The sequence below is a fragment of the Phaenicophaeus curvirostris genome, chromosome 1, assembly GCF_032191515.1.
Source record: "Phaenicophaeus curvirostris isolate KB17595 chromosome 1, BPBGC_Pcur_1.0, whole genome shotgun sequence".
In the NCBI taxonomy this organism is placed as follows: Eukaryota; Metazoa; Chordata; class Aves; order Cuculiformes; family Cuculidae; genus Phaenicophaeus; species Phaenicophaeus curvirostris.
In genome coordinates this window covers 178,656,586-178,684,389 of record NC_091392.1, presented here as the reverse complement: position 1 = coordinate 178,684,389, position 27,804 = coordinate 178,656,586, and the positions used below count along the sequence as shown (strand labels likewise).

Here is a 27,804-nt window from a genome sequence, read left to right as displayed (position 1 = left end):
GCGTAATTCTTCCCCACATGAATATGCCTATTTCTCAAAATTAGAATTCATTTTTTACACATAATCATGTGAAATTACCATTTTATAGCTGGGAATTTGAAACACCAGCTACAAGATAACATTCAGACCAAGTTCACAAAACTCTGCAGCCCAGCCAGTGGATACCCGTAAGTTTCCACAGTTTTCCATTCCTCTCTTTACTGGCCAAGTCATCATCTCTGCTTAACCACAGAGCATCCCACAGCCACATTTGCAGCTGCAGCTCTGTGCTGCATTCTCTTTACTGCTTCTCCTTATTTCTGCATGGTACCATCTGGATTCTACTTCCTCATGGTTTACAGTTTCTGAAATGCCTGCACATATTTTTTTTTCATTTTATGGACAATCAGCAAATTGCTACTTCCACGAATACAGCACGGGATTTCTGTATTTTCAGCCCAAACTGGAGCTTGCTAGCTTTGAGCCTCCTAAGGCAGCTGATTCAGAGATCAGCCTGGAGGGTGGCTCAGCGCCTTTCTAAAGTCAAGCGAGAATGAGCCTTTGTCATTTCTAACAGGACAGCTGGTTGCAAATCTTCACATACAGGTGACACGTGAGGTGTGTTGGAGCCTCAGCATCCTCCACCCTGATTGAGATAAGACCCTCCATTCGCTCCTAATTGATTTATCTTGGTTATAAAACAGGATAGAATAGAACAGACTGCTTCAGTTGGAAGGGATCTACAACCATCCTCAGCAATTCACGGCTCATTAAAAGCTAAAGCGCGTTGTTAAAGGGCATCGTCCAAATGTGTCCTAAGCACCGAGAGGCTTGAGGCATCGGCCACATCTCCAGGAAGCCTGTGCCAGCGTTTCTGAGTAGAGAAATGATGCTTTGAGGTGTTCCCACGCATCCTGGCACTGGATGACAGGGAGAAGAGGTCGTCGTCTCCGAGAAGAATCACAGAATCATAGAATCACCAGGTTGGAAAAGACCCACTGGGTGATCGAGTCCAACCATTCCTATCAAACACTAAACCATGCCCCTCAGCACCTCGTCCACCCGTGCCTTAAACCCCTCCAGGGAAGGTGACTCAACCCCCTCCCTGGGCAGCCTGTTCCAGTGCCCAATGACCCTTTCTGTGAAAAAGTTTTTCCTAATGTCCAGCCTAAATCTCCCCTGGCGGAGCTTGAGGCCATTCCCTCTTGTCCTGTCCCCCTCCTCGGGAAACTGCGGTGAAGTGGATCTTCATGTCTTCTCGCAAGCGGCAGGTGATGGGACGGGGGGGAATGGCCTCAAGTTGCGTCAGGGGAGGTTCAGATTGCACATTAGGAAAAATTTCTTCACCGAAAGGGTTATCGAACCCTGGCACAGGCTGCGCAGGGAGGCGGTGGAGTCACCATCCCTGGGGGTATTTAAAAAACGGGTAGATGGAAGTGCTTAAGGATACGGTTCAGTTGTGGACAGGTACGTTTGGAGCTGATGATCTCAAAGGTCTTTTCCAACCTAGGGATTCTCTGATTCTTTTTCTCCAAACAGGACAAACGCCGAGTGCTCGGGCGCGCTCCGCGCGGGTGTTTTTTGTTGTTGTTTGGGTTTGTTTGGGTTCGTTTGGGTTCTTTTGATTGGGTTTTGTTTTCTCCCAGCCGGGTCCCCCCCCCCGGGCCCCGCTCCCCCCGCCTCCCGGGCGGAGCGACGCGGTCCCGCCCCGCGGGAGGCGGTGGCTCGGGGGCGGCGGGGAGCGCGCTGAGCGCGGCGGCGGCGGCGGCGCGGGGAGCGCGGGGAGCGCGGCGGGCACCGATGGTTCGGTACGGTGGGATGGCTCGGTGCGGTGGGATGCGGTGGAGCGGTGGGGATGGCTCGGTTCGATGCGGTGGGAAGCGATGACTCGTTGCGGTGGGATGTGTCGGTTCGGTGAGATGCGACGGTTCGGTGCGGTGGGATGGGATGGGAGGGATGGCTCGGTTCGGTGGGATGCGGGGGGTGGCGGGGACGGCTCGGTTCGACTCGGTGGGATGGTGCGCTTCGGTGGGAGGGCTCAGTTCGGTTCGGTGGGATGGCTCGGCTCGGCTCGGCTCGATGGGATGGCTCGGTTCGACTCGGTGGGATGGCTCGTTTCGGCTCGGTGGGATGGCTCGGTTCGGCTCGGTGGGATGGCTCGGTTCCACTCGGTGGGATGGCTCGGTTCGGCTCGGTGGGATGGCTCGGCTCGGTGGGATGGCTCGGCTCGGCTCGGTGGGATGGCTCGGCTCGGCTCGGTGGGATGCGATGTCTCGGCTCGGTGGGACGCGATGTCTCGGCTCGGTGGGACGTCTCGGCCCGGTGGGATGTCTCGGCCCGGTGGGATGTCTCGGCCCGGTGGGATGTCTCGGCTCGGCCCGGTGGGATGTCTCGGCCCGGTGGGATGTCTCGGCCCGGTGGGATGTCTCGGCTCGGTGGGTTGTCTCGGCTCGGTATCTCTCTCCGCGCTAGCGCTGCCCGGCAGGCCGGGCTGTGCCGTGCGAAGGGCTGCGGGGCTTGGCAGCGCCGTGCAGGCAGGAGGTCGCCGGGGTTTATTCCCCGCTGGAGCCTTTCCCTGCCCGGCACCGCAGCAGCATCTCTGCGCGGAGGCTTCGGTGCCTCCGGGTCCGCCCGCTCTCCCCGCGGTGCAGTGAGATGCGGGGCACAGCAGATACATAAACTGCTCTTGTGCCTCTGGTAGGCGGTCCCGTGATGTTGTTTCAATGAATTCGCTAAACGAGGCATTTTCTAACATAATTTCCCGTTATTGCTGCGTTCTGCTCTTCAGCAAAGTCATAAGGATCATAGAATCATTAGAATAGTTTGGATTGGAAGGGACCTTAAAGATCATCTAGTTCCAGCTCCCCTGCCATGGGCAGGGACATCTCACTAGATCAGGCTGCTCCATCCAACCTGGCCTTGGACACCTCCAGGGATGGGGCAGCCACAGCTTCCCTGGGCAACCTGTGCCAGGGCCTCACCACCCTCTAAGTGAAGAAATTCCTCCTTATGTCTAGAGAAATTCTTCCTTAAGTCTAGGATGCGAGGTCAAGACCGAAAACAGTTGAGAACATTAAATGTGGAGTCTGCAAAACACCATCAACTACTGTGGGTAACGCGGTGGTGATTGTAATTCTTTCTTTATCGCTTCCAGGCAGTTAAAAGCAACAAAAAAATGAACGTTTTTTCATCATGTCTCTCCATGCAGTAGCTCTGGCCAGCTGCAGTGCAACAGAAGCTTTTGGGCACCCCCGCTCCAAACAGGTGAGCAGGGAAGGATCCAAGTGTTGGCTGCGTGCTTTCCTTAGCTGGGGAAACCTTTTTCGAAAAACTCTGCTTTTAGTTCTCAGTGGTTGTGGCAAATACTGTGTTTTTAAATGCTGGCAGTTTTATTACAGAGTTAATTTTGTAAATGCAGTCCAAATATTGGGGGTAGGGGGAGGGAAGGGCTGATTCATGAATGCTGTGTAAGCTGTCAGACATTTAGTGGATTTTATTGGTTGTCACAGTGTGTTGTGGAGCATTTCATGGGCCTCTGTTATATTTTATAGAATCATAGAAAGGTTTGAGTTGGAAGGGACCTTGAAGATCATACAGTTCCAACTGGATGGATGGACAGGACCACCTTCCACTATGATCAGTCTTATTTCCTTATAAGTGCTCTTCAATTGCTCCTTGTTTTCTTCAGTTTGATACTAAAGGAGCCCGTTCCCAGTCTGTGATATAGTTGAAATCATAACATCTTAAAATTAAATGGAGTTCTTTTATCTGAATTTGGAGAACACCGTTTCTTCTGATAAGAACTAAAAGGTGTTTTGAAAGAGATAAAACTTTAAAACTTTGCACTCTAATATTTACACTTGCATTCTTGGTGTTCACTCTGGTGTCAGGCAATTATGATACTTCCATCCTAAGTGTTACTGTCTGTTAGTTGCTGTTAAAAAATGTAAAAAATTACTGTGATTAGTAAAAATGAGTTCCTGTAAGAACAACTTTATCCAGTAATATTCACAGTATGATAGTTACTCATATAAGGCCTATCCTCACGGTGGTTTCTCTACGTTAGTGCAGAAGGGAAAAAAAGAAAGCACTCTTAGATGTGTTTTTCTAAGCACTGACATAGTCAAACAGTAAATATTTGCAATTCAGCATACTGCTGTATTTTTGGCCTGAAATATTCTCCAGTTAAAAGGGAAATTCTTTGTGGGATTTAATTGCTACTGCTTTCCCTGAGTCTGAAGGATATCTGTTCTAGATCTGTTCCATGAGTCACCTCACTCTCCCACAGACGCTTGTCGGCAATGTAGAGGTCAACACAGGGTGTAAGAGGACAGCACACCTTTTAACTCCCTTCTCTTTGTATGGGATGATGGATGCAGGGGAGGGTGATAGGAATCCTGGGGAAACTTCTTTGTGGAGACATGGCACAAGATGCACCTTGAGTTGAGTGCCTTCCGGTGATGCACCCATGAGAGCAGGGTAGCCCTTTGATTTCCCTGGTTTCTGTGATGAACTCTGTAGGTCCATGAAATACTTGAGGCAGTGGACAGGGGTGGGAGATGAATGTGTGACCCTCATGAGGAATTTGTGAGCTTGGGGAGGAGACCTGTTGTTTTGCTGTCCTGAGTGTATCTTGCTTCCTTGCTGGAATTGGACCCTTGGTATCTGTGCTAGACTGTTTGCCCTGGTTCATCTTAACACTGGGTTTACAATATGGTAAATCTTGGTTCAAAATACCAAACTGGAAGCAGCTTGACCACACAAAGCAAAAGCCTGTTCTGGTGTGAACCTGCTCAGTCAATTCAAATGAATCCCAAATTTTTTGTTGGCTTATGCTGGCTGGCCATATGCCAGGTCAACTATTATCTATTTGTGTTGCTTTGTACTTTATGCTGGGTCAATCACATTGCTGATGTGAACCCCGTGTGCGACATTCTATCAGATTAGGCCGATGTGATTATGTGACCACACTTGCTCCCAGTCAATACAGCTGGGACATCAAGGAGCACACGCATCAAGTCCTTGTGGAGTCAAGGCCTCATAGACTTAGTTTGTAGCTTTTATACATCTAAACAGTCCTGTGCTTCCAGGAATAGAACAGATTAGTGGCTCCTTGAATACTTTTCCACTTCATTGCAGCTGTTTTGACAGGTACATAGACATATGATTCAGCATTTTGTTTCGTTTATGCCTTATGCGTGTGTTTAATTCTCCTGCTGTGGAGAATTCCTTTGGTTGGCTGCCTTCTACAGTGAAATGCAAGTTGCAGAGTTGACATGCCAGTGCTCTTCAGATGCTAAATTCTTCTAGGGACATTTTCAGACAACCAGGCCTATAGGCAGTGGTTAGGTGACTGCTGACAGGCCTTAGCACAGTGTTTTTCCTTCTGGGATGACCATGAGACTGAGGGTATCATTACCGGAGTACCGTTGTCTTGTAACCAAATTGTCTGCCTGTGCGTTCTTGTTCTAGGTAAGCCGTGAAAAAATAAAAGTGGCTTTCACCAAGTCAGCATACTCTTCAAATCCCTCAGTGAGGATTAGCTGCCTTGCTCCGACACCGCAAATCTCCGTTCTCTCAGGTACGCCAACTTGTTCTGAAATGCCTCCCTCTGGGGAACTTAGCTGGTACTTGTAGCGCTAGCAAAAGCCATCGATGATTGTGTGTACTAGACAACGTAGTCTGATTGGAGAGAGAACTTTGTTTATCGGCTTTGAAGATGGGATGACATCAGAGTATATTATACACTTTGAAAATAAGGAGTTTTTCCCTTCTAAATGGTAATTTGGCCATTTTGGTTATGCTGGCATTTGGGTGCTCAGGGAGTAAAATGCTTGAACTATTCGGATCATACTTAGCAGGTTAATTCCTTGTTCATTCAAGAAATAGTTTCTTGGATTTTAGCAGATTACCCTAATTACTCACATGAGTATTGGTTGCAAAACTGAACTTGAGGTTTTTTCTTTTGTTTTACTGGAACTAACCTATTTCTGGCAGTAGCTTATATTTGGGTTTTGGTTTCTTTTGGAGACTTTTTTCTGGTTTTGTGTTAGTTTTTTTATTTGTTTAAGATTGACGAAGCAGAAGCATGAGTTAAATTTTTAAAACTTGTTCTTTTTTCTCTTGCAATCCATTAAGAACAAATATTTAACAGAGTAAGTCAGCATAGATATGATCAGTGCTAGAGATGCTCCATGATGCTGGTATAGTGGCGCTGCTGAAGGATGAGAGAGAAGGAAAAGGCGGTTGGGATGGGCTTTGCAATAAGAGTGCAGAGCGGGAGAGTTGAAGATAGTAAGACTAAATGTTTTGTCTCGCACAGAAAATATGCTGTTTTCAGCCCAGGTTAAGATATATCTGTGCAACTGAAGTGTCAGTAGTTACCAAAATTGCTTTCTTTTCCTGAAAAACCTAAGGATGTTTGTTTAAAAGTAATCTAGCGTTCATTTATCTGTTCCTGGCATTACACTGCCATGGCTGGCAAAGCTTTCAAGGTGTTTCTTTGCAAATGCAGCCAGTAAAATGTCCAGTTTTGCTGCTGTTTCTGCAAGGATTTTGTCCTGATAAGTGGTAGGTGGCTGGTCCCAATTACTGATGAACTCTTAATCTAGTTTTGACTTGGCTTTACAGTATTGCTATCAGCTCTTGCAGCACAACTTACATGTGGTGTTCTTATCAACTTCTTCAGCTTTCTTGTAGTGAGGACTGCTCTTTATAGACTTGCTTTTCCGAAGTATGTGGGGGTGATTGTTTTTGTTCTGATCGCTTTATTAGTAAACTTTCTTATCAGGCAGTTTTGAGCAGCTTCCAGGTGAATGACCCGTGGAAAGGTTTACTGTTTTCTAGTGAGATATGTGGAAGGAGAGCAACTTCTGGGCAAAGTCTGCAAGACTTGCTGCTTTTTTCACCGGTAGTGTTTAACATTCCTGGTCGTCCTAACTAAGAGTTCTTTGCTCTGGAAATGAGTCTTCTTGTGACTATTCTTAGCATTTTACAACCAACTTATCTTCCCCAAAGAATACAGTTGTTATCTTAATTGGCAAAATGTGGTTGTTAGTTTCTTCTTGAAGACAGACTTTGTGTATCTCTCTATTGCTTGGGTGACAGCAGTTCCTGCGAGGCTTTTCGTTCAAGGTACAGGAATTCAATTTATTCTTGAACAGCTACTGGTTGCATTATGCCACTTCTGCATCACACTAATGTTGCCGTGTTCACCACTAAAAGCAGTTTTTCCATTTTTCTATCGAACTCTATTTTTGCAGTAGGTTGTGTAGGATCTTGGTAGGCAGTACTTTTAATTCCTTCAAACACATTCCAATGAACTCCCCATGGCAGGGCTGATTTTCTTTATGGGTTTACATAAATATTGTCATCCTTGTGAATAATGGACTGAAAGTTACTTCAGCCTTTTCCACATGAGGAGGAGTGTCTGACTGAACTGAAACACGCAAACTTGTGACCTTTCATTATTAAGTGTATGGGGTTTTTTCTTCCTGCTGTATTGATTCTCCGTATGTCTTGCTATAATGTGACCTTCTCTTTTAATGGCTATAGAACCAGACTAATCTCTATATCAGTAACTGTATCCCATCCAGGTTTGTAGAACAAAGATACTTTCAAGCATGCTGACAATTGGTCACCATTAAAGTCTGAGCCTATTGTGTTTGGCTAGCAGCAGCATACTTTACTGTTGGTTTATTACCTAGCCTTATCAATGACAAAATTGCTTCCTGACTGCAGAAAGCAAGAGCTTTCTTTCAAGAAGAGGCAGCAGAGAGTGATATATGGATTCAGTTCTTCCCTTTCTTCTCATACACGCATGTTAAAAATAACATGAAAATGCACGATTTATTTGTGTTCTAAACTAAAGTTGTAATCTCTTTTTTTTAGGGTTGTTTCCTAACCTCTCATTTTCTTACCTTTTCTGAGCAGATGAATACTCAAGGCCAGCAGTGATTGGACATGCTGGAAGTTTTGGATCATATCCAGACAGTGCTGAAGCTATCAAAGATATTCTGATGTCTGTTTTAAATGCATCTGGTTTGAAGTCCTCTTTAGTGGTGGAACGGACCACCATGCAGGGAGCTGAGCATCTGGACAGTGACATGGAACAGTGGGAAGAAAGCAGTGATGGGGACAGCCATGACGACAGCGACAGCGATTCTGCACATCACAACACTGCCTGCACACAAACAGACATTCGGTTTACAAGGCATCGGGCATGTTGGGACAACACGTGCTGCGATTCCCCTAAACCTTCACTGGGTACTTTTTCTCCCCATTACCCTGAAGGGGATCCTGCTGCTTCTTCCTTGAATGGTTTCACTCTTTCGGACATGTCCCCTCTGAAGCGGGACTGCTTTACCCAGGTGACATTAACAGGAGCCACTGTCACATCAGCTGTTGTGCATTCTGGAAAAGAACATTATCCCTCCCCTGAGCAAGACTTGACTTTCACAAGGTTTTTTCCCAATTCGGCTGTTAGTAAGCCAGCAGATCTGTTGAAATACCCTGAAGCTTTGGAGCCTGCCCCCGTCAGCATCAATGACAGCAATTCTCCCAGTGCGCTTTCCCAGTCAGAGCCAGTCAGTCGAACAGGTAACTCTATAGGTCCTCTTTTTCTTTTCTTTATTTTTTTTTTTAGGATTTCTGTGCTAGGAAGGACAGCTGTAATTGAAATGGACCTTGTTTACGGTGATTGTAAATTAGACAAATGCTATCATTCAAAACAGGAGAGAAGGGAGAAAGAGAGAGCTTAAAAGTGAAGGAGGACCAAAGCGTTGGGCTTGGTGGAACAGGAGACACTCATACTTACAGTAGTACTCTGTCTCATGATACAGAAATGCTTCTTTAATAAAATGTAAAAATTGCTGAACTATGAGCAATATAGAATTGGATGAGGCTTACACCATCTTTGTCTTGTCTTCACTGTTCCCCTTCTCCTGAAGGCAGGTAGTGTAGGTCTGTGGTTCGTTGATGTGGGCTCCTTTTGTTTGATGTGAGCAGCAGGAGAGGGAGCGGGACTGGTTTTGCTCTTCCCAAGTGCACCCACTACCTCAATATAGTCCCACCAGCATCTTCTGACCACGCTCCAGTTTCTGACCATATGGATACCCTGCATGTGGTCTGGGAAGAGATGCAGACTGAGGGTTGCTTGCAAAGGGTGTCTCTCCTGTTGCTGCAGCGGTGCGGGGGGCTCAGGGCAGCCCAGGGCTGTAGGCAAGGACCTGTTCAGCTTGGCACCCACGAGACGGCTTGCAGAGTGACTAGCGTGGGCATGGGGATGTGTGTAACTCCATGAGGTGTGTTGGCTTTCCTGGGCTATGAGCCAGAGCCCCTGCCCCTCTGCTGGGGCAACGGAACGTTCCCTTAGTGTTTAACAGCTAACAGTGATATGAACAGCCTTTGCTATCGTGAGATGAAGCATTTTTATTTTATTTATAGAGGTGTTATCAATATCTAAGGGCTTATTCTTACTGTATACTGAGCCTCAGTAAAAATGGCGAAGGCTGGTGGTGGTTTTTTTTTCCTTCTCCCTTTGGTCACTCTGTTGAGCTCTGCTTTCAAGCTCTGATCCTCCCTAGCTCTTCACCCAGAACCTTTCCAAAGCCTCAGGTGAGCAGAGACCTCTGCACGTACTGTTGCAGGGCTGGGAGCTTTTAACAGTAATAACCCTGTCATCTGGGGTAGGATGTTGTCAGCAGTTAGTATGGCAACAATTATGATTGTTTCCTTCTGCCAGGTGTTTTGTTGGCCCGATGTATTTGAGAGGTGCCCGACAGGGAGAAGGAAACTGTGGTTGGAGCTGGCTGGGGCCGGTTGCGCAGGTTTGGGTAGTTGGGTCTGGAAAACACAGCCCAGGCTCTCAGGGACCGCAAGGCACGTGTGTAAGAACAAATAAATCGTGTGTGTGACTCGATCTTCTGGCACGAGTTAGATGTGTCACAACCTTATATTGGGTCAGAAATGCTGCTGGCTCTCCAGCAAGCAAACGGAGGAATAGAGCGGCCAGGTGACTGAAGAAACAGTGTCTTGGATTTTACTTCTCTTGGGAGCTGGAATCCTGATAGACTCTGTGCTGTGTAGTGGGCTCTATCTGCACTGAACAGTGATCTGCTCTGTACAAAGTGAAAGTTTCTCCATTTTATTGCTCGTTGTTGCTTCCAGCCATTTAGCTCTCTGATGGGTACTGTGTGGCAGGGGAAGTGAGGTCTCGTTCTCCCCTGTGTTGTGCAGGACTGTGAGGGCAGGAAAAACAAGTGACAGACTGAAAAAGAAGGAATAAAATGCCCTACTTGAAGGCAGGAATTACACAAAAGCGTCTCCTGGCTTGCCATCCTTTCCATTGCTGTCTCGGAGGTGGTGATTTCTCACTGTTGTTTCTTGCAGGAGAATTGGTGAGGGATGCACAAGACATAAGAAAATGACACGATGGCTTAAATGAGAATAAATATTTATTTCAGTCAGATTTAACATTTTTTTCAGTGGGGTATTCTGCTTCTCCTGTGAGACTCTTTCTAGGTCTTGTTCGTACTTCTAAGGGCCATTCTCTGGTGGCCTCATGCAACCTTCTTCTGAAAAGGCTCCATCATTGCTAATAAAGAGGTTGTATTGGTGTTATCTGAGGGCTTTGTTGTGGCTGGTGTGTCACTGGTGGTTCACAGGGCTTGTTTTTGCTTTCAGCTTTGTGAGTGCATCAAAGTCACTTCTTTCTGTGGCTTTTGCGAGGTTCTTTCTCCAGCCCCACCGTCCTCCAGGAAACAGTCCTCAGGAGCGGAAAGGCAAAAGGTTGTTTTTTGCACCAGACTCAGAGGTGCATCCTATTGTTGGATGTGCTGGGCTCCTTCTCACTTTATATTATATATATTTATATAAAGATGCAAGTGGATTGCAAGAGGTAAGCAAAAGAGAGCTCCCATGAGATTTCAAAATGATGTTTAAGATTATTTGCATCTTGTATTTTAAAGAGAAAGAAATAATTTTCCCATTTCCTTAATTTTGCTTGTTCTTAGTTCAGAGAGTAGTTTTTGTGACCTTAACTGATGAGAATATAGGCTTTTATCAAGCACTTAACCTCTATTCCCCACACACTGCTTATCCGGCAGGATGAATCGTCAGATAAGGATAAAAGATGTTGTAGCGACCTTCCAGTACCTGAAAGGGACTATAAGAAAGCTGGGGAGGAACTGTTTACAAAGTCTTGTACTGATGGGACTAGCGAGAATGGCTAGAAATTTGAAAGGGGCAGATTTAGACTAGACATAAGCTGGAAATTCTTCACAAGAGGGGTGGTGAAGCACTGGCACAGGTTGCCCAGGGAAGTTGTGGCTGCGCCATCCCTGGAGGTGTTCAAGGCCAGGTTAGGTGGGGCCTTGGGCAGCCTGGGCTGGTGGGAGGTGTCCTTGCCTAAGGCAGAGGGGTTGGAACTGGATGATCTTTAAGGTCCCTTCCAACTCAAAGCATTCTATGATTCTATGAAAATAACCTAATCTGGTGATGAAATTGCTTTGAAAAGTCAGCTCCTCAGCCTTGCCACTTTTTTTCCATGGTGTGCACAATGGAGATATTAATAATTCTGTACAAAACAACTACATTTGTCTTGCTATGCTCGAGCATAATATTGACTTTCTAGTCTGATGTCACCAATGCTCGGGGAAGTGTAACATGGTTTCAGTAAATAAGGTGCTGTCGAGAAACTAAACTAGGCTGAGAGTGCCCTTTAGCCCATGACTTGAATGGGCATACGCTTCCCTAGGTGAAACACTGGCTGGATGGCCGGGCACAAAGGGTTGTGGTGAATGGAGTTAAATCCAGCTGGTGGCCAGTCACAAGTGGTGTTCCCCAGGGTTCAGTGCTGGGTTCTGTTCTGTTTAATATCTTTATCAATGAAGGAATCGAGTGCACCCTCAGTAAGTTTGCAGATGATATTAAGTTGATTGTTGGTCTGCCTGAAGGTTGGCAGGCTCTATAGAGGGACAGGCTGGATCAGTGGGCTGAGGCCAGTAGCACGAGGTTAAATAAGGTGAAGTGCCGGGTCCTGCATTTGGGTCACAACAACCCCATGCATTGGTACAGACTTGGAAAGAAGTGGTTGGAGAGCTGCCTGGAGGAGAAGGACCTGGATCGTTGGTTGATAGTTGGCTGAATATGAACCCAGGTGTGCCCAGGTGGCCAAGAAGGCCAACAGCATCTTGCCCTGCATCAGAAACAGTGTGACCAGCAGGACTAAGGAAGCGATCCTTTCCCTGTACTTGGTGCTGGTGAAGCTACACCTCAAATACTGTGTTTAGTTTTGGGCCCCTTACTACAAGAAGGACATTGAGATGCTGGAGCATGTCCAGAGAAGGGCAGCAAAGCTGGTGGAGGGTTTAGAGCACAAGCCTTATGAAGAGCAGCTGAAGGATCTGGGGTCTTTTAGTGTGGAGAAGAGACTGAGGCGAGACCTTATTGCTCTCTACAACTACCTAAAAGGAGGTTGTAGTGAGGTGGAGATTGGTCTCTTCTGACTGGTAGCTAGTGACAGGAGAAGAGGAAATAGCCTTAATATGTGCCAGAGGAGAAGATATGGGTTGAGTATTAGGAGGAATTTTTTTACTGAAAGGATTGTCAAGCACTGGAAGAGGCTGTTCAGGGAGGTAACTGAGTCACTGTTTCTGGAGGTACTTAAAAGTCTAGTAGATATCCTACTTGGGGACACTGTCTAGTGGCATGCTTAGCAGGGCTGGGGTGGACTCAATCATCTTAAAGGTCTTTTCCAAATGAAACTGTTCGGTGATTCTGTATTTATAATTCCTGTCATCCATCCAGCAAATTTCTTGTGGTGGTTGTGAGTGCTTTGAAAACAAATGATCTTATACCTTCAGTTTTCTGGGAAAGATGATTGTGACACTGTATATATGTACATATATATGTATAAATGTATATATATATTTATGCATAAATATATATAATTTATATATAAAAAAAGCAATCCATGGTACATCGATAGAAAACCAGATGCATGTTCTGCTGCATAGGGCAAATTCTAAATGGGAAAGAGAGATATGCCAGGAAAACAGAACTGCTGTTCTGGGAAACAGGGATTACTGCAGCTAATGCATCCACCCCATATTGTACACATTACTGTGCAGTAGGGGTTGCATTTGGAAACACGGAGATTGCCTCGAGGTATGGCCAAGTTTTTTCCAAGTTTGCTGTAGTCACACAATTACCAGCAGTGAATCAGGGAATCTTCTGAAGCTCATCCATCTCTCGGCTTGTCCAGACAACACTGATTTCTTTTTCCTCCAGCGACTGTGAGTGAGCAGAGAGCCGTGTTGGCTGTGTTACAAACTGCAGAGCGTCTTTGTAATCCCAGCCTGAGGTTCTGTCCGTGGCTGTCCCCAGTGGTGCTGTCACCACAGGGCATTTAAACTGTGTTTCCTTGCTAACTGATACTTATGCTTCAGGTTGCTATGGTAGTTCAGATGCCAACATGTTCCTCACGTTTCTGTCTCCTCCTCCTTAATTTCCAGCGCAACTTCTACTCTCAGTGGTGTTCAGTTTTGGGAATGAAAATTTGCTTTGCTTTCTGGAAGACACCTTGCATGCATCCTCTGAGCTGCACAGAAAGAATAAACTAGTAAAAATTCTTTTTATACCTACAGGTTCTGCTTCTCCTTTGAACGTAAGTTCTATACCTTTGAATCGTTCATTGCAGGATATCCGCATGCTTCCAGAAGATGTGGAAAAGGTGAGGACAACACAGACTATTGTCATAATGCTTTTTCCATTTTATAGTGATGAAACCAAATGGCAGAAGGAATTTCTCAGTAACAGAACTTTCTGATAAGATGGACTAATCTTTACAAGTAATGTATTTCCCCTCTTCTTCCCCTCTGTGTGTGAACTTACAAACCTAAACTGTCTATTTCTTTGTTTTTACTCTCAATCCATTAATTATTTTAATTTCTACTTTTTATGCCATCCTTTTCCCACACACTGTTTGAGACCAAACTTGAAGATTGTTACTGTAACTTTAAAGTTACATAAAATCTATTGCATCTGTGCACATATGGATGAGATTTAGTTCATGCTTTTACCATCAGGAGATAGTGGGAAGTTGTTGGGGTTTTTTTGTGTGTGCCGATGATGAGCATGTGAGATGGCTGTAAGAGAATTACAATGTTAATAACAAGCACAGTAACTGTAACATCTGTAGTAATTTAAACCATTTCTCATGGTTTCAAATTTGTGTAAGGGGCCCAAATTGTCTTAGATGTGTTGACAGATATGCAGCCTATTTGAGCTTATGAACAGAGATAAAGATCAGAAGGTAGTGCTGCCACGCGTAACTCCATGCTAGATATTAATATCTTCTAACAATTGGAAAAGAGGGGTTAATGTTCTAATTAGTTATTGGAATGAGTAGGATTTAATACAAAAGAGCTTTAAAAATGTGCCTAGAAAAGGCAATTTATTTTTTTTTCTTTTTGCTGTACTATGGATGTGCACGTGGTCCCATGTCCTGTGCCTGACAGGTAATCGTCCTTGTTCACAGCACTGGTCTTACTGGAGCGGCCAGTTCTGCATTTGATTCAAAGCTCTGTCCCTAAGGAGCATTTAAAATAAAAATAAAGCAAACCAAAATAAAACCAAACTCCAACCAATAAATCACAAACCAAACCCCAACAAACTTGTGAACCAGCTTGTTGTGTTGCCTTTTTTGTGAAAGGTGTTTTAGAAAGGAGATGATTTTTTTCTGTCTGTAATGTGGGAACCAAAACCAAAGTAATTTGCCTTCACTCTCCAAGGCACCAGTGATTAGATATCTCAATTAGAAACTGGTCTGAGAACTATTGAAGAGAGACAAGACAGCATCAGCTACTTCCCCTGTGCAGATGACTGGGGGCTGGTGTCATTACTGGTTGAAAGATAGCGAGAACTCAGTCTGTTGTGAATGACTCTCACAATAAAAAAGAAACAAACAAAACCCAAAACCACAAAACACTTTCGTGTTGTGAAATAAGCTCTTTGAAATTTAGGAGACTGAAAACTAAGGTACATGTAGTGTCAGCAAGTCTGAGAGTTGCAGTCGTGTGCCAGGAAGGAGATGGGCCAGATAATCTAGAGGGACTTTCCACTGATGCGAGAGGGAGAGAAGAGAAATGAGGTTGATGTGTCATCGCTGAGTTGGGGCCACTTCCTAGGGTGATGAGCTAGCAGGAGGCAGAGTTGAAAGCTGATAGTACAGGAGTGCCTGTATCCTGTTCCATCTTTTGGCAACGCAGTTCTGATACGCGCATAATTGCTTATATCAGCAGGACTTGCTGATATGCTGTGCTCTGCCACTAACTTGGGGTTAACCAGTGCTGCACAGGCTTTTTGAATCTTCAGATGTCTTCTTTATCTCCCAAAAGGAAAAAGGCTGTTTAATTCTTTCATTTGCTAATAGCGTGTCCTGAGGTTCATGGAAAGTTATCTCTGGAGAAACTGTAAACCAAGCAAGGGATGTTAATCAGTGTTAGGAAAAAGATAAAATTATCTTCAAACAGCTACAGCGACTTGTGGATTCTATCTAATGTTGAGATTAATCTCTTCTAAAAGCATTTGGCTGTGGATGATAAGAAAGCAGTGATGCCTGACATGCTCATGGGATTTAAACACTGATGTTGTTCTTCATGTTTCCGTGTAGGGGACATCACGAATACTGACATTGAGTGGTGTGGTTTAGGAGACTGAAAGCATAAGGCCCATTCTATAAAACTTTAATTATTCTGCTATCAGAATATCTTGCCTTAGATACTGAGTTGACCATGTGAGCTATCTTGCTGCCTGTTCCCTACTTCACTGCCTTAACTCTTAACACATTAAAAGCTTTTCATTAATTTCTATCCTACCCACCACCTAAAGATCTACAATCCCTTCCAGACTTTCCGCTTCTGGCCCTATCCAAGTTAGCATGTGTGCAAAACTTCTTGTACACACTGACTTGAAGTTACATCCAATTAAATAGGTTACATGGATTCATGCTTGCATACTAAATAACGCAGTGTCACTAGAAGACTGCATCCCTAAAATACATACATATTCATTAATTAGGCATGTAATCAAGTTTCTTTTTATCTAATAGATGGGTAAGATAAATGTAAATTGCATGTTTTGATTAGGAGTGAGACAGTGAGACACTTGCAATTGTCTGGGCAGTTGCCTTTCACAGTAGTATCTGAATCGCCCTTTTGGGAATTTTTGGGTTTTTTTTGGTGTTTAAATGAAAGCTGAGATTGCCTAAACGTTTTCATGAGTTGAAAATGTACAGGTAAAAATTATGTATTTCACTTCATCTTATGTAACTATCAAATATGCTGTGTATTAATGAGTGTTCCAATCTTTCATCCAGGAAAATGCGCACTTCTTTGTTGCTGATATGATTATAGCGTCGCTAGAAAAAATGAAATGTAATATCCTAAGCCAACAAGCAGAGTCCTGGAGCATGGAGGAAACAAGTGGATCAGATGGCAGCTATCACACTGATTCAGAGTTATCTACTTACTCCAGAGAGAAAAAGTCTGATTCTTCTGTTGCCTCTTCAGACAGTGGTTATGAAGGCAAGTTACTTAGTCTATAATACAACCTTTTCTGACAGCCTTTGCTGTTGACTTTTGTGCAAGAAAATACTAAATTAATTAAGCATTGCTTGGAACCAAATCCTCTGTTACCTTCTTTGAGTCTCTCAAGAGTTGTGTTCCCTGAGTATCAGTATGCCACAAGTGTTTTCCCTGGGGGTCAAGTTCTTCCTTTTGAACGCTCACATCTCTGCTTTGTTTATAATATTTGTTATAATAATTATATAAAATATATTATATAAAATATAATAATTAATAGATTTTTTTTTACATGAAAATATAAGGTTAAAGTGCCACATGCCAAGCACAACTCTCCATAGAATGTGCCTATAGTTGGCTGGTTTTCTCTCTGCTTAAATCCCGTTTTTGAAGCATGGCTCTTTCCTTCTATGTTTACTTCTGCAGTTTGCAGATCAGACCATGCAACCAATTTGAGTGAAACTGCTCAAAGTGTTCATTCACATGTAGTTTGCAGCAAGATAATAAATGCTTCTGGCACTATAATGCTTGAATTAGCACATGCATTTTTTTAATAGATTTTGGTCTCTTGAGTAATACATATCTTAGCAATGGAATTTAAGACTGATGTCTAAACAATGTAACTTCTGGGGAAAAATAAATGGTGTGCTAGCACCTGAGAAGGGGAGAGACCACTGATAATATAAAACTATTTGGTCTCTAGAAGCTTCTTCCTAAGAAACTGCTGTATGACAGACTCCCAAGAGTAGGCTTTCTGTGTGAGTGTATAAAAGTAAATAAATTAAATTTTTCTGTAAACACAGGCTGTGTACTAAAGTTTTGGTAAGCAAAGAAAAATATAAATAAACAACTGCAGCTACTGTATAAATTCTGGAAAAGCTTAACTGGTGTTGTCCTTGTTCTGGACAGGCTGCGCTCTGCTGCCTCTCAGCTCCCCGTTGCATCTGCCGTCACATCATGAGGTTACCCGATTTCATTGCCACAGTGACTCAGAGGATGAATATGTAATTATTGGTAAGAGGTTAAAATTATAATTGTAGAAACAGCTCCATTGTTCAGCTGAATCTATTTCATCATTTGGAATATCTGTTGACTTAGTAGATGTTATTGCATGAGAAATAATGTGAGTAAATGGAAAGAATGATGTATGCATGACTCCTTATTAGAACACATGCAGCAATACCAGACTGGTGCAGGCTTTCCTTTCTACAAAAGAATATCTTTGCTGGCTTGAGGGCGTGATGGGATGACCCTGGCTGGATGCCAGGTGCTCACCAAGCCATTCTATTACTTCCATCCTGAGCTGGACAGGGTAGAGAAAATATAATGAAAGGCTCGTGGGCTGAGATAAGGACAGGGGGAGATCACTCACTAATTACCGTCACATGCAAAACAGACTCGACTTGGGGAAATTAGTTTACCATTCAAATCAGAGTAGGGGGAATAAGAAAGTTTCCCCCACACCTTTCTTTTTGGGCTTCACTCCTAGTTTCCCTGCCTCCCGGCCGAGCAGTGCAAGGCGATGAGGAATGGAGATTGCAGGCAGTTCATCATACATCCCTGCTTCTCCTTACTCCTCAGGAGGAAGTCTCCTCACACTCTTCCCCTGCTCCAGCATGGGGTCTCTCCATGAACTTTTCCAACGTGAGTCCTTCCCACAGGCTGTAGTTCTTCACGAACTGCTCCAGTGTGGGTCCCCCACAGGGTCACAAGTCCTGCTCTAGCATGGGCTCTTCTCTCCATGAGTCTGCAGGTCCTGATAGGAGCCTGCTCCAAGTGTGGGCTTCCAATGGGATCACAGCCTTTTTCAGGCTCATCCACTCGCTCCAGTGTAGGTCCCTACAAAAGCTGCAGGTATATATTCACTCCACAGTTAACTCCAAGAGCTGCAGGGGGACAACCTGCCTCACCATCATCTTCACCACAGGCTGCAGGGGAATCTCTGCTCCAGCACCTAGAGCACCTCCTCCTCTTCCTTCTTCACCAGCCTTGGGGTATGCAGAGCTGTTTCACCTATTCCCACTTCTCTTTCTGCCTGAAGTTGTGCAGTTTTTTTTGTGTTCTGAAATCTGTTATCCCAGAGGTGCTGCCACCATCGCAGGTAGGCTCAGCCTTGGCCAGTGGTGGATGTCTTGGAGCCAGCTGTCATGTGGAGGAAACTTCTAGAGGCTTACAGAAGACACCCCTGTAACCCTGCTGCTACCAAAACATTGCCACACAAACCCAGTACCTGGACTGAAATTATGTCTAAGGATTAAACCTGGTGAATGTGCATGAGCAAAGCGTGAAACTGGCACAGCCTCAGCCAACTATATCAGCATTGTTTGAGAGAATTTAGTATACGATTGTTTCCTAATTGGAAAGGCTGATTAGGTTTTAGGGAGCCCTCCCTCTCTTTCAGGGCTAGAGCAGAATGTCTCTGTCCCCTTTAATTATCAGTGTTCTGCTTCTCTTCAGGACATCCTGAGTTTCTTTGGTTAGCTTCTGTTTTTACATACACAGAAACAGAAACCCTTAGAAGTAGCCTGAACAGCATTTAACCTATACCTTATATTTTCATGTTAACAAATGCACTTTATTGCTCCCTTTGGATTTAGAGATTCACTGTTTTTGTCAACTCCTCTTTTGCTAATCTAAGAATGAAGAACTAGGTCCCTAAACTGCGTTTCTAGTAGGAAGAGTTATTTTGACGTGTATGCGTGGGGAAGCATTTGTCTTGAACAATATGCATGGCAAAACCTAATGCTACCTGTGTGAACACCTTGTCTGCATATGCATATTTTGTCTGTATAAACATAACGAAGCTGCTTCAGTTCCATCCATCTTGCCTGTTACTAATTTGTTTATAGCATTAATTGGCATGTTTGTAATCAGTGTCTCCAAATATCTGTCAGCATTTCCATATATCTGTCAATGTCCAAAAAATTAATGTGCACTCTATTGGTTCTGCATATTATAACTTGTGTCTAGTGCCTTCTGACTGAACCTCGACTAGCCGGCACTTAGTCTCTCCTTACTGATTCTCCTGCTCTTCAAGGAAGGCAGCTGCTAGTCCCTAACAGCTGTGCATCTTACTCCTCATCAGTGGCTGTTGGAGATCTGCAGAAGAGATAAGACTCCTTATGCCTATTTTACAGCCAGGGCAGAGGTTGTTTCCCACATCCAGCAAGGGTGTTGTGAAGATGAATATATTTGAAACCGTCTCTGTGGTAATGCAGAAGGTAGATTTAAAACAGTGCTGAGTAACAGAAGCTTTGTTTCTTAAAAGGCCTGATAAAATTTTCTCCTTTCTGCAGAACTTGAAGACCTTGAAAATCTGTCTGTCACCCCAGATGAAAGGTAATACTGTGAATCTTTACTGTAGTAACCCAGTGGCTCTACCTTTTCTGCTCAACTAGCTTTTGGTGACTCTTCTGGCTGGGGCGGGGAGAGGTGTGGGAGTGGTAAATTTGGTCCTCCAAAGGAAGGAGAAGGAATGCTGCTTGACAGCAAACGTCTGTGGCTCTTGGCTTAGCAGAGCGTTTCTCTGGTCCTGGAGTCTTGCTAGAGGGTGATGGCTGCTGCTCTACAAGAGCTTGGGTGTATCAAAGCAATGGGATAGGAATGAAAAGATGGAAGAGAACTTTTCAGGGTTGCAGAAGAGGCAGCAGAGCTGCTGATGACATGCTGCTGTTTTTCACTTGCCTGTATTGCTTAACTTTCAGATCATCTTTTGAACCAGGCAGCAATTCTGCTGAAGCGACAGCCCAGGAGTTGTGCAGAGCTTTCAGAAAGCACTGGTTGCAGACAAACCCTGCAGTTCAGCTGTCTGGTTGCCTGAGCTCGTCTAAGCAGAGAGTGAGTCTGAGCTGAAAACAGGAGGCTCTTTATTTGGTTCCCCAAATAATCATTGTTTCACTGCAGCTGTTTCACTCTTAGGGAAAGGGGGAAGCTGCAATTAAAAAAAAAAACAAAAAAAAAACCAAAAAAGAAGAAATACAGATGAGTGCTTGCAGTTTATGAGTTCACTTCAGATAAATTTTCAGCACATTTAAGATGTACGATTGTGAACAATCAGGGTGTACTTTCTTCTAGGACTGATACGAACGAGTTTAATTGGGGGTGGACTTGTATGCAGGTGAAAACTGAACTTTAAAATCCTGGACTATAAAGGGAGATGTTTCATAGCATTTAAGATATGTCCAGCTGATGGGCAGAAAACATCTTTAAGTTTCTTTCCCAACAGTCTATGCTGAAAGAAGAAATTCCAAGAGAGCTTGAGTCCAGTTTCAGTTTGGCTGAAGAAATAAAGATCATATCCAAATTAAGAGGATCTTCTGGCTGGGCCCCACCTAAATCAGAGATTATATTTAATATTCACCCTTCAGTCAAGTAAGTCTTAAGGGATCTGACTGTTGTTGTTTTGTACAGCATGGGGATTGGGCTAAAACCTGCTGAAGTTGATGGAAGGAGCCTGGGTGATTTAGCAGAACCTAAGGTTAGAGCTAGTGCCTGGCACAGCCTTCTGCAGTGTCTGTCACCAGCTTTGTTAGAAAGCAGATGGCAACTTTTCCCCTCTCTTGGCACATTCTGGTAAACACAGCACGTGCACTTGTACATGCAATAACGCACGTACTGTGGCAGCGTGCTTAGCTGGGCTCCTAAAAACTTCATTTTGTGAAACTAACTGGAGAATATTCTTAAGAGTTTCCCCATTTCCCTGCTGATAATTTATGGGATAGTAGGTTTTAAGAAAGAAGGGAGAAAACAGGTTGCGTTTGGGGAAACTACTGTGTTACTCTGAATAAAGTGCTGTTAAATGCACACAGTAGGCGAACTCACTAAATTGCCTGTGTTGCTGCAGATCCAGTTGCTTTTTCAGTTGCTGATATGGATTTCCCTCCCTCCCGTTGATACTGATGCCACCTTAAGAAATGGAAAATAATTTAAATCTTGCAGCAAGCAGTATTTAGAAGCAGAAATTGATGGAATATTCTCCACAGGATAGCTTAGAGACTCCTACTACAATAATAATCTGCATATCTTTCCAGAACACCCTTCTTTATATGGAGGAATAGGAGTCAGCTCCTAATTTGGACATTTTCACTGACGTCAGTGTAGCTGTCTTGCACTTTGGGAGAATGTTAACTAAACTGTGTTTTAGATGCTGAAAGATCTAACTATTTGGCTTTCTATGCAGGAGAGATGTAGTGATGGCTGCCCAAAACTTTACATGTGTTGGTTGTGGAACCCCGATTGAAAGCAGTAAGTAGTACCAAAAGGGAAAAAAAACTAATTAACCCTTTACTAGTAATCAGACTATAATCTTCACCAACATAGATGTACCACAATTCTGAAATAATCTGAGCTTGAAGGAAAATCTCCTGGTTGGATGTGCCTGCAATAAGGAAACGGAGAGTGGGGTCTTGACTGCTACCTGGAATTTCTCCTTGCGGACAGAATACAATGCATGATACTTGTCCTTCTTGTATACACAGTGAAAATGCCTGACAGTCAATAAAAAACCAGGAAAAGCTATTTAAAAACCCGAAATTTCTAGGCTGGAAAGTCCTGGCTTTACATCTTCAAATGGTTTCTTTCAATAATTTTTTCTCTGCTGATTTACACATTTGCAAAAGTTTTGGTTTTGAAACTTCACAGAAGTTTTGTGCAAGCTTATGGAATGCATTTTGCTTTTCTGGAAATCTTTTAAAAACTTTTTCTTTGAACTTTGATCACAAAATCCTGCCTGCGTTTGATTTGTGATACTTGGTGAAAACTGCCTGAAAGCATCATGATTTACAGGTCTGACAACCAGACCTTACCCAAGACATCCTTGAGATGGCTTTCAGGGACTACTTCTGAGTCTGCTTTACAAAAAAGCAACATTTGTGATTACCTGTAGAAAGATTGCACATTAGCTTGAGCAAACCTGAGTGCCAACATAGCTGGAAAAAAACCCACAAATATCCTTATATTAAAAAGTATTATAGAAGTGTGACTCCAAGATCAGCTTGTCTTTCCATTTGGTGGAAGTATTTTGTGTGGTTTATCTTGTGTATCTTTTTTTGGGAGTAAAGCAACAATGGTTTCTCTAAGATCGCATATGGAACAGGTTACTCAGAGAAGTCATGGCTGCCCCATCCCTGGAAATGTTCAAGGCCAAGTTGTATGGGGCCTTGGGCAGCCTGATCTAGTGGAAGGTGTTGCTGCCCACGGCAGAGGGGTTGGGACTAAATGATCTCCAAGATCCCTTCCAATCCAAACTGTTCTGTGGTTCTATAAATATAATCAGTTCAGTTTGACAAATATGGAAATGAGTAAAGGTTTCTCTACTAATGCAAAATACAAGCTTGTGCATGTGTTTACCACAATAATGAACCCCCTTACATATGCCCCTCACTCTAGGCAATAGGAGTTACTTAGACATAATAGGCATACAGAATAAAAACAAGAGATAGACCCCATAAGGTATTACAAATATTCACAGTTTTATTGCTATCTACCTGCAGAATATATCGGGAGACTTCGCTATTGTGACTATCTGGGGAAATACTTTTGTGAGTGCTGCCACAACTATGCCCAGTCTTCCATTCCTGCCCGAATACTTTTGAAGTGGGACTTCAAGAAGTACTATGTATGCAACTTCTCCAAACACCTACTGGACAGCATATGGCAGCACCCCATTTTCAATGTGTCATGTATTAACAAAGCCCTCTACATGAAAAGTAAAGACATGGACAGGGTGAGGGTAAGTGTCCTTTCTTTTATTGGGAATTCGTGGGTCTGAGACTTTTGGGAAAAACCCCTTAGGGCAGGTTGTCCTTTGCCATATGTGTATGGGGGAAGGAGTCAGAGTTGGATTCTCTGTGCTTAAACTTGTCCCACTGCCGATTCTGGGACTTGCCCCCCTCTCCCCTCAGATGAAGGGAAAGGAGGGAGAAGTAACAGGCTGCCCAGGGAGGTGGCTGAGTCACCGTCCCTGGAGCTGTTTAAGGGACAGGTGGACGAGGTGCTGAGGGGCATGGTTTAGTGTTTGATAGGAATGGTTGGACTCGGTGATCCGATGGATCTTTTCCAACCTGATGCTTCTATGATTCTACGATTCTAAGTTTCCAACCTGTGCTAGAGGTCTTGTGTCCCTGCCCTTGTCTTTGTGAGGCATTTTGTTATAGGTTTCCCATTTTAGTTCATGGAGAGCAGCTGGGCTGCTGCAGTCAGTATTTACTTGTGGTTGGCAATTGACTGTTGGAAAGCTCCAGAAGTTTTGAGTGACTCCTTCATTTTGTAGGCCACTACATCTTAGCTCATCTAAGGTCTGTGCCTCCTACAGCTTGAGGAAGGATGCTCTGCTGGAGATTACAAGTTGCCATGTGCTGCCCTCTTGGCTGAGGAGACACTTACCTGTTCTTACACAGTTTTGGGTCTAGCATCTTGGTGTGCTGACATGGAACCCTATGTAGCATTGAGAACTGCTTCCCTTGTCAGTTAATAAAAGTAACTTTTACCTTCCTTGGCCTTTTGTGCATGAGAAAATCCATTTGTTTATTTTTGTGTTGAGTGTGAAGTTCCTATTTTTAGGTGTGGTTTGATGTACTGACGAGGGTTGCTGACTCAAATAGTTCCTCACTTGTAAATACAGAAATGCAACGCTTTTCATTTAAAAATTGTTTTGGTTTTTGTTTTTCCCTTTTGTCTTTTAGGAGGTGCAAGAACAGCTTTTTCATTTAAAAAAGCTTTTGAGAACCTGCAGGTTTGGTGAAAGGTATGGGCCATGGTCATGCATGAAAAAATGTATTAAAATGTACACAAGGTGCTTACAGAGCCTTCTCTAGAGACATTTAAGTCGAGTTTTAAAGGAGTTAATATTATTAGAGAAAACCGTGATAACAAAACTTCCTTCTATTACATGAAGATGTTGAGTGAGGAACAGGTTTTACGTGGTAGCTTTCTGTTTACTGTTAAACATACTTAGAGATTTGGTTTGAAATGCTGAATGACTTTTTTAGGTGTGTATTTTTTCCTACTCTATCTCTGTAAGGTTCTCACTTATTCTTAGAGGGTTGAATATACTTATGTATGTCTCTGAGATGATTTGTCTTTTAAAAAAAATAAAATTAACAATGTGTTCCTTGAGGGCTTAAAGATTTTTTTTTCCAGAAATCTGTCATAATTCTCAGTTCAGTTTATTTTTATCTGATTATGTTTATAAAATAGTAACCCAAAGTGACAAATATCAAAATATGACCTTGCTTGTTGCTGCAAATTGAAGACTTTCTGTATTAGCCTTCCCAGACTATGGTCATAACTAAGACATCTGAATGATAAAACTTTGATTGCAGAATTGCTGACCTTTTTAAAAACAGACATAAGCAAAATAAGCTTTGAAAGTAGGTTCTGTTCTTTGACGTGGGACTCTCTTATGTGTTGTTCACCAAAATAAGAGAAACATATTTTAATGTCTTTTCTGGAAAACCACCTGTGATTCCATTATAGAAATAAGCATTAGGATCCTCACTGTACCTTGTATATCGGTGGTATTTTAAAAATAATAGCTACATTTTCAATGTTCACCACCTCAGTACAAACATAATTTCACCCAAGTGACCCATGCAAGATAAAAACCTTCAAAGTTCTCTTTGCAAAAAAAATAAATAAACCCTAGCTTATAGCATTAGATCATATATAAGATTTAACTACTCTTCCTGAGGTAGGAGAGAACCCCTTTACACATTATTAAAGAACTGCTGGAATAACTGCACATGGCAACTCCAGTGCCCAAGGAATGCATGTTCAAAGCACACATTTTATTCTAAATCCCAAATCCTACAGTTTTTGTTAATGTGATTTCAAATTCGGAAGGGAGGTAGGATTTAGTATGAACTTGCCTTGTATGATCCCTGTGTGTCTGAAAGAGGCTTATTCTTCAAATACGCTTGAAAAGCAGCTTTTTGTAACTTGATTTGTTTTCTCTTTCTCTTTACAGTGTACTGAAAGAATTTGAACACGTCCCCAGCCATCTGACAGAGGAGCTACATCTCTTCTCCCTGGATGATCTGGTGAAGATTAAACGTGGGCAGTTACTGCCTCTTCTTAAAGATATTTTGAAGAGCTCCACCTCCCACGTGGACAGTTGTGAGGTAAGAAAAAGCCAGGCCTCTTGGTGTCCTTGCAGCTGCTAGTGTGAGGAATATCCCTGGTGATGTTCCCAAATAATTTTTTCCTAGATTAAATCAATTCCTTTGCTGTCCTTGCAGCTCTGTCAAGCAAAGGGGTTTATCTGTGAATTCTGTCAGAGTGCAGATCTGCTCTTTCCGTATCAGACTGCCAAATGTACAAGGTGCACAGGTATGTTCCAGACCAAACGTTTTTCTTTCTTCCTTGGGGAGACGTGGGTGTGTAGAGCTGTTCACACTTAATTTAGGAAGCCATTAAGAACTTGCTTCATGGAAAACATGTAGTTGAAAACCATAGATCGCCTTTATCTTTGAAAACCAGCCTGTGTCTGCTGCCTTGCATCAGTGAATTCAGACAGCAAAACCAGGTACTTGCCTGAACATAATTATGGCTGCAGGAGGAGGCTATTTGTTTGGGTCTGCACATAAGAAAGTGCCTGGGACAGTTCTATACTGCTGCTAAATCAGATCTTGCTGACATCCATTGTCAATCCTGCAAATCTTACCAAAATGCTTCGTCATAGTTCCTAGTGGTTGCCCTAGCCTTGTTTACATAATTTAACTTGGGTGGACTAGATAGAACATCAATCAAGGAACACATTTTTTAATTTGTTTTTTGTTTGTTGGTTGGTTTTTTTGTCCTCTGAATGTTAAACTTCTTGTTGTGTATTTAAACAGAGTGCAAAACCTGCTTCCACAAAGCATGCTTCAAGTCTGGAGGTTGCCCTAAATGTCTGCGAATCGCAGCCCGGAGGACACTTTCAGAAACATCTGCTACTGGTGCCTCCATGAAACTGGATTCCTCTGACTGTTGATGTCAGAAGATGTTCAAAGCCAAATCTTCAGGTTCCTGACCAAGAATTAAATAATGTTGTTTTAGACATTACTATTTTTAATGTCTGTCTCCTTTATGAGGGGGTAAAACAAAAAAACAAACAAACAAAAAAAAGACATTAATATCATCGTGAAAACTTACCCTAAGGGAGTTTCATCTTTAGTGGTTACAGAAAAACTAGATACTAATTCTGTGAGCAGCCTTTTGTTGCTATGTTTTGTCCTTGTATGTAAGTGTTTAATATTATTTTTTTCCATATAAAAACTATTCTTCTCTGTAATTCTGCAAATTCTACGGACAGTAAATGAGTGTCAGAAATCCTTGCCTGTGTTGGATTTTGGCAATAGGAAAAAGTGGTAGTCTGCAATCATTGTCTAAAAAGCTATACCATAGGAAAAGCTCATCTGCAAGCTTTGGGCAGATGCTGATCTGGAATTCTGTTCTGGTAAATAAGGGTTTTTTTTCTGGATTTTAGGTTTCTTTTAAACAGATGTGTGCAACAGTTTGTGGTGGGTTGACCCTCACCTGTGTTAGGTGCCCACCCAGCTGATTTCACTGCTCCTCCTCAACAGGACAACAGGAGAAAATGAGATGAGAGTGCTCGTAGCCTGAGTTCAAGACTGGGAGATCACTTTTCAACTACTATCATGGACAAAATAGACTCAAATTGGGGAAAATTCATTGCCAATTAGAGATTGAGTAGGGTGGTGAGAAACAAAGACTAAACCAACAACTTCCCCCTACCTCACCCATCGTTTTTGTAAGCTTTACTTCTTCATTTCCAACTCTTCTGCCTTCTCCCCTGCCCCGAGTAGTTGAGGGGGAATAGGGAATGGGAAATAGGGGTTGCAGTCAGTTCATAACAGTTCCTCTCTGCTGCTCCTTCCTCCTCACTCTGCTCCAGTGTGGGACCTGCCTATGGGCTACAGTCCTTCAGGATAAACCTGCTCCTGCATGGGCTTTCCAGGAGATGGATATTTCCTGAAGGAACTACACGTGCTCCAGGGGGGCTCCTTTCTGTGTGCTGCAGGGCCTGCAGCACCTCTCCCTCCAACTTCTTCACTACCCTTTTATTTGTACTGTTGTTTCTCCCCACCAGTGTGGTGTTTTGCACCTTGTTAAATGCATTTCCTCAGAGGTTCCACCACCTTGGCTGAGGTGCTCAGCTGTGTCCTTCAGCAGGTCCATTGGAGCTGGCTGCTGGCGGTTGTGTCTGTCATGGGGCAGTCCTGGCCTCTTCACACAAAGCCCA

The 27,804-nt window shown here is 43.4% G+C and overlaps 1 protein-coding gene across 2 annotated transcripts; it reads left to right on the top strand.

Annotated features, from left to right (window-relative positions):
• Positions 1-1,722: 1,722 nt before the first annotated feature.
• On the top strand, positions 1,723-27,371 carry RUBCNL (rubicon like autophagy enhancer). 2 transcript variants are annotated; one of them, XM_069881123.1, is made up of 16 exons: positions 1,723-1,787; positions 3,134-3,243; positions 5,452-5,560; positions 7,912-8,577; positions 13,626-13,711; positions 16,358-16,565; positions 17,472-17,576; positions 19,859-19,901; positions 20,267-20,399; positions 20,788-20,933; positions 21,742-21,806; positions 23,054-23,292; positions 24,245-24,306; positions 25,528-25,681; positions 25,799-25,889; positions 26,396-27,371. In XM_069881123.1, exons 2-16 carry the CDS (start codon positions 3,172-3,174, stop codon positions 26,530-26,532), a joined length of 2,316 nt encoding a protein of 771 aa, XP_069737224.1. In that variant the 5' UTR covers positions 1,723-1,787; positions 3,134-3,171; the 3' UTR covers positions 26,533-27,371. The 2 variants fall into 2 exon arrangements, with proteins under 2 accessions (XP_069737224.1, XP_069737233.1); XM_069881132.1 differs by lacking the exon at positions 1,723-1,787 and having other exon boundaries at positions 2,681-3,243.
• The last annotated feature ends 433 nt before the right edge of the window (positions 27,372-27,804 follow it).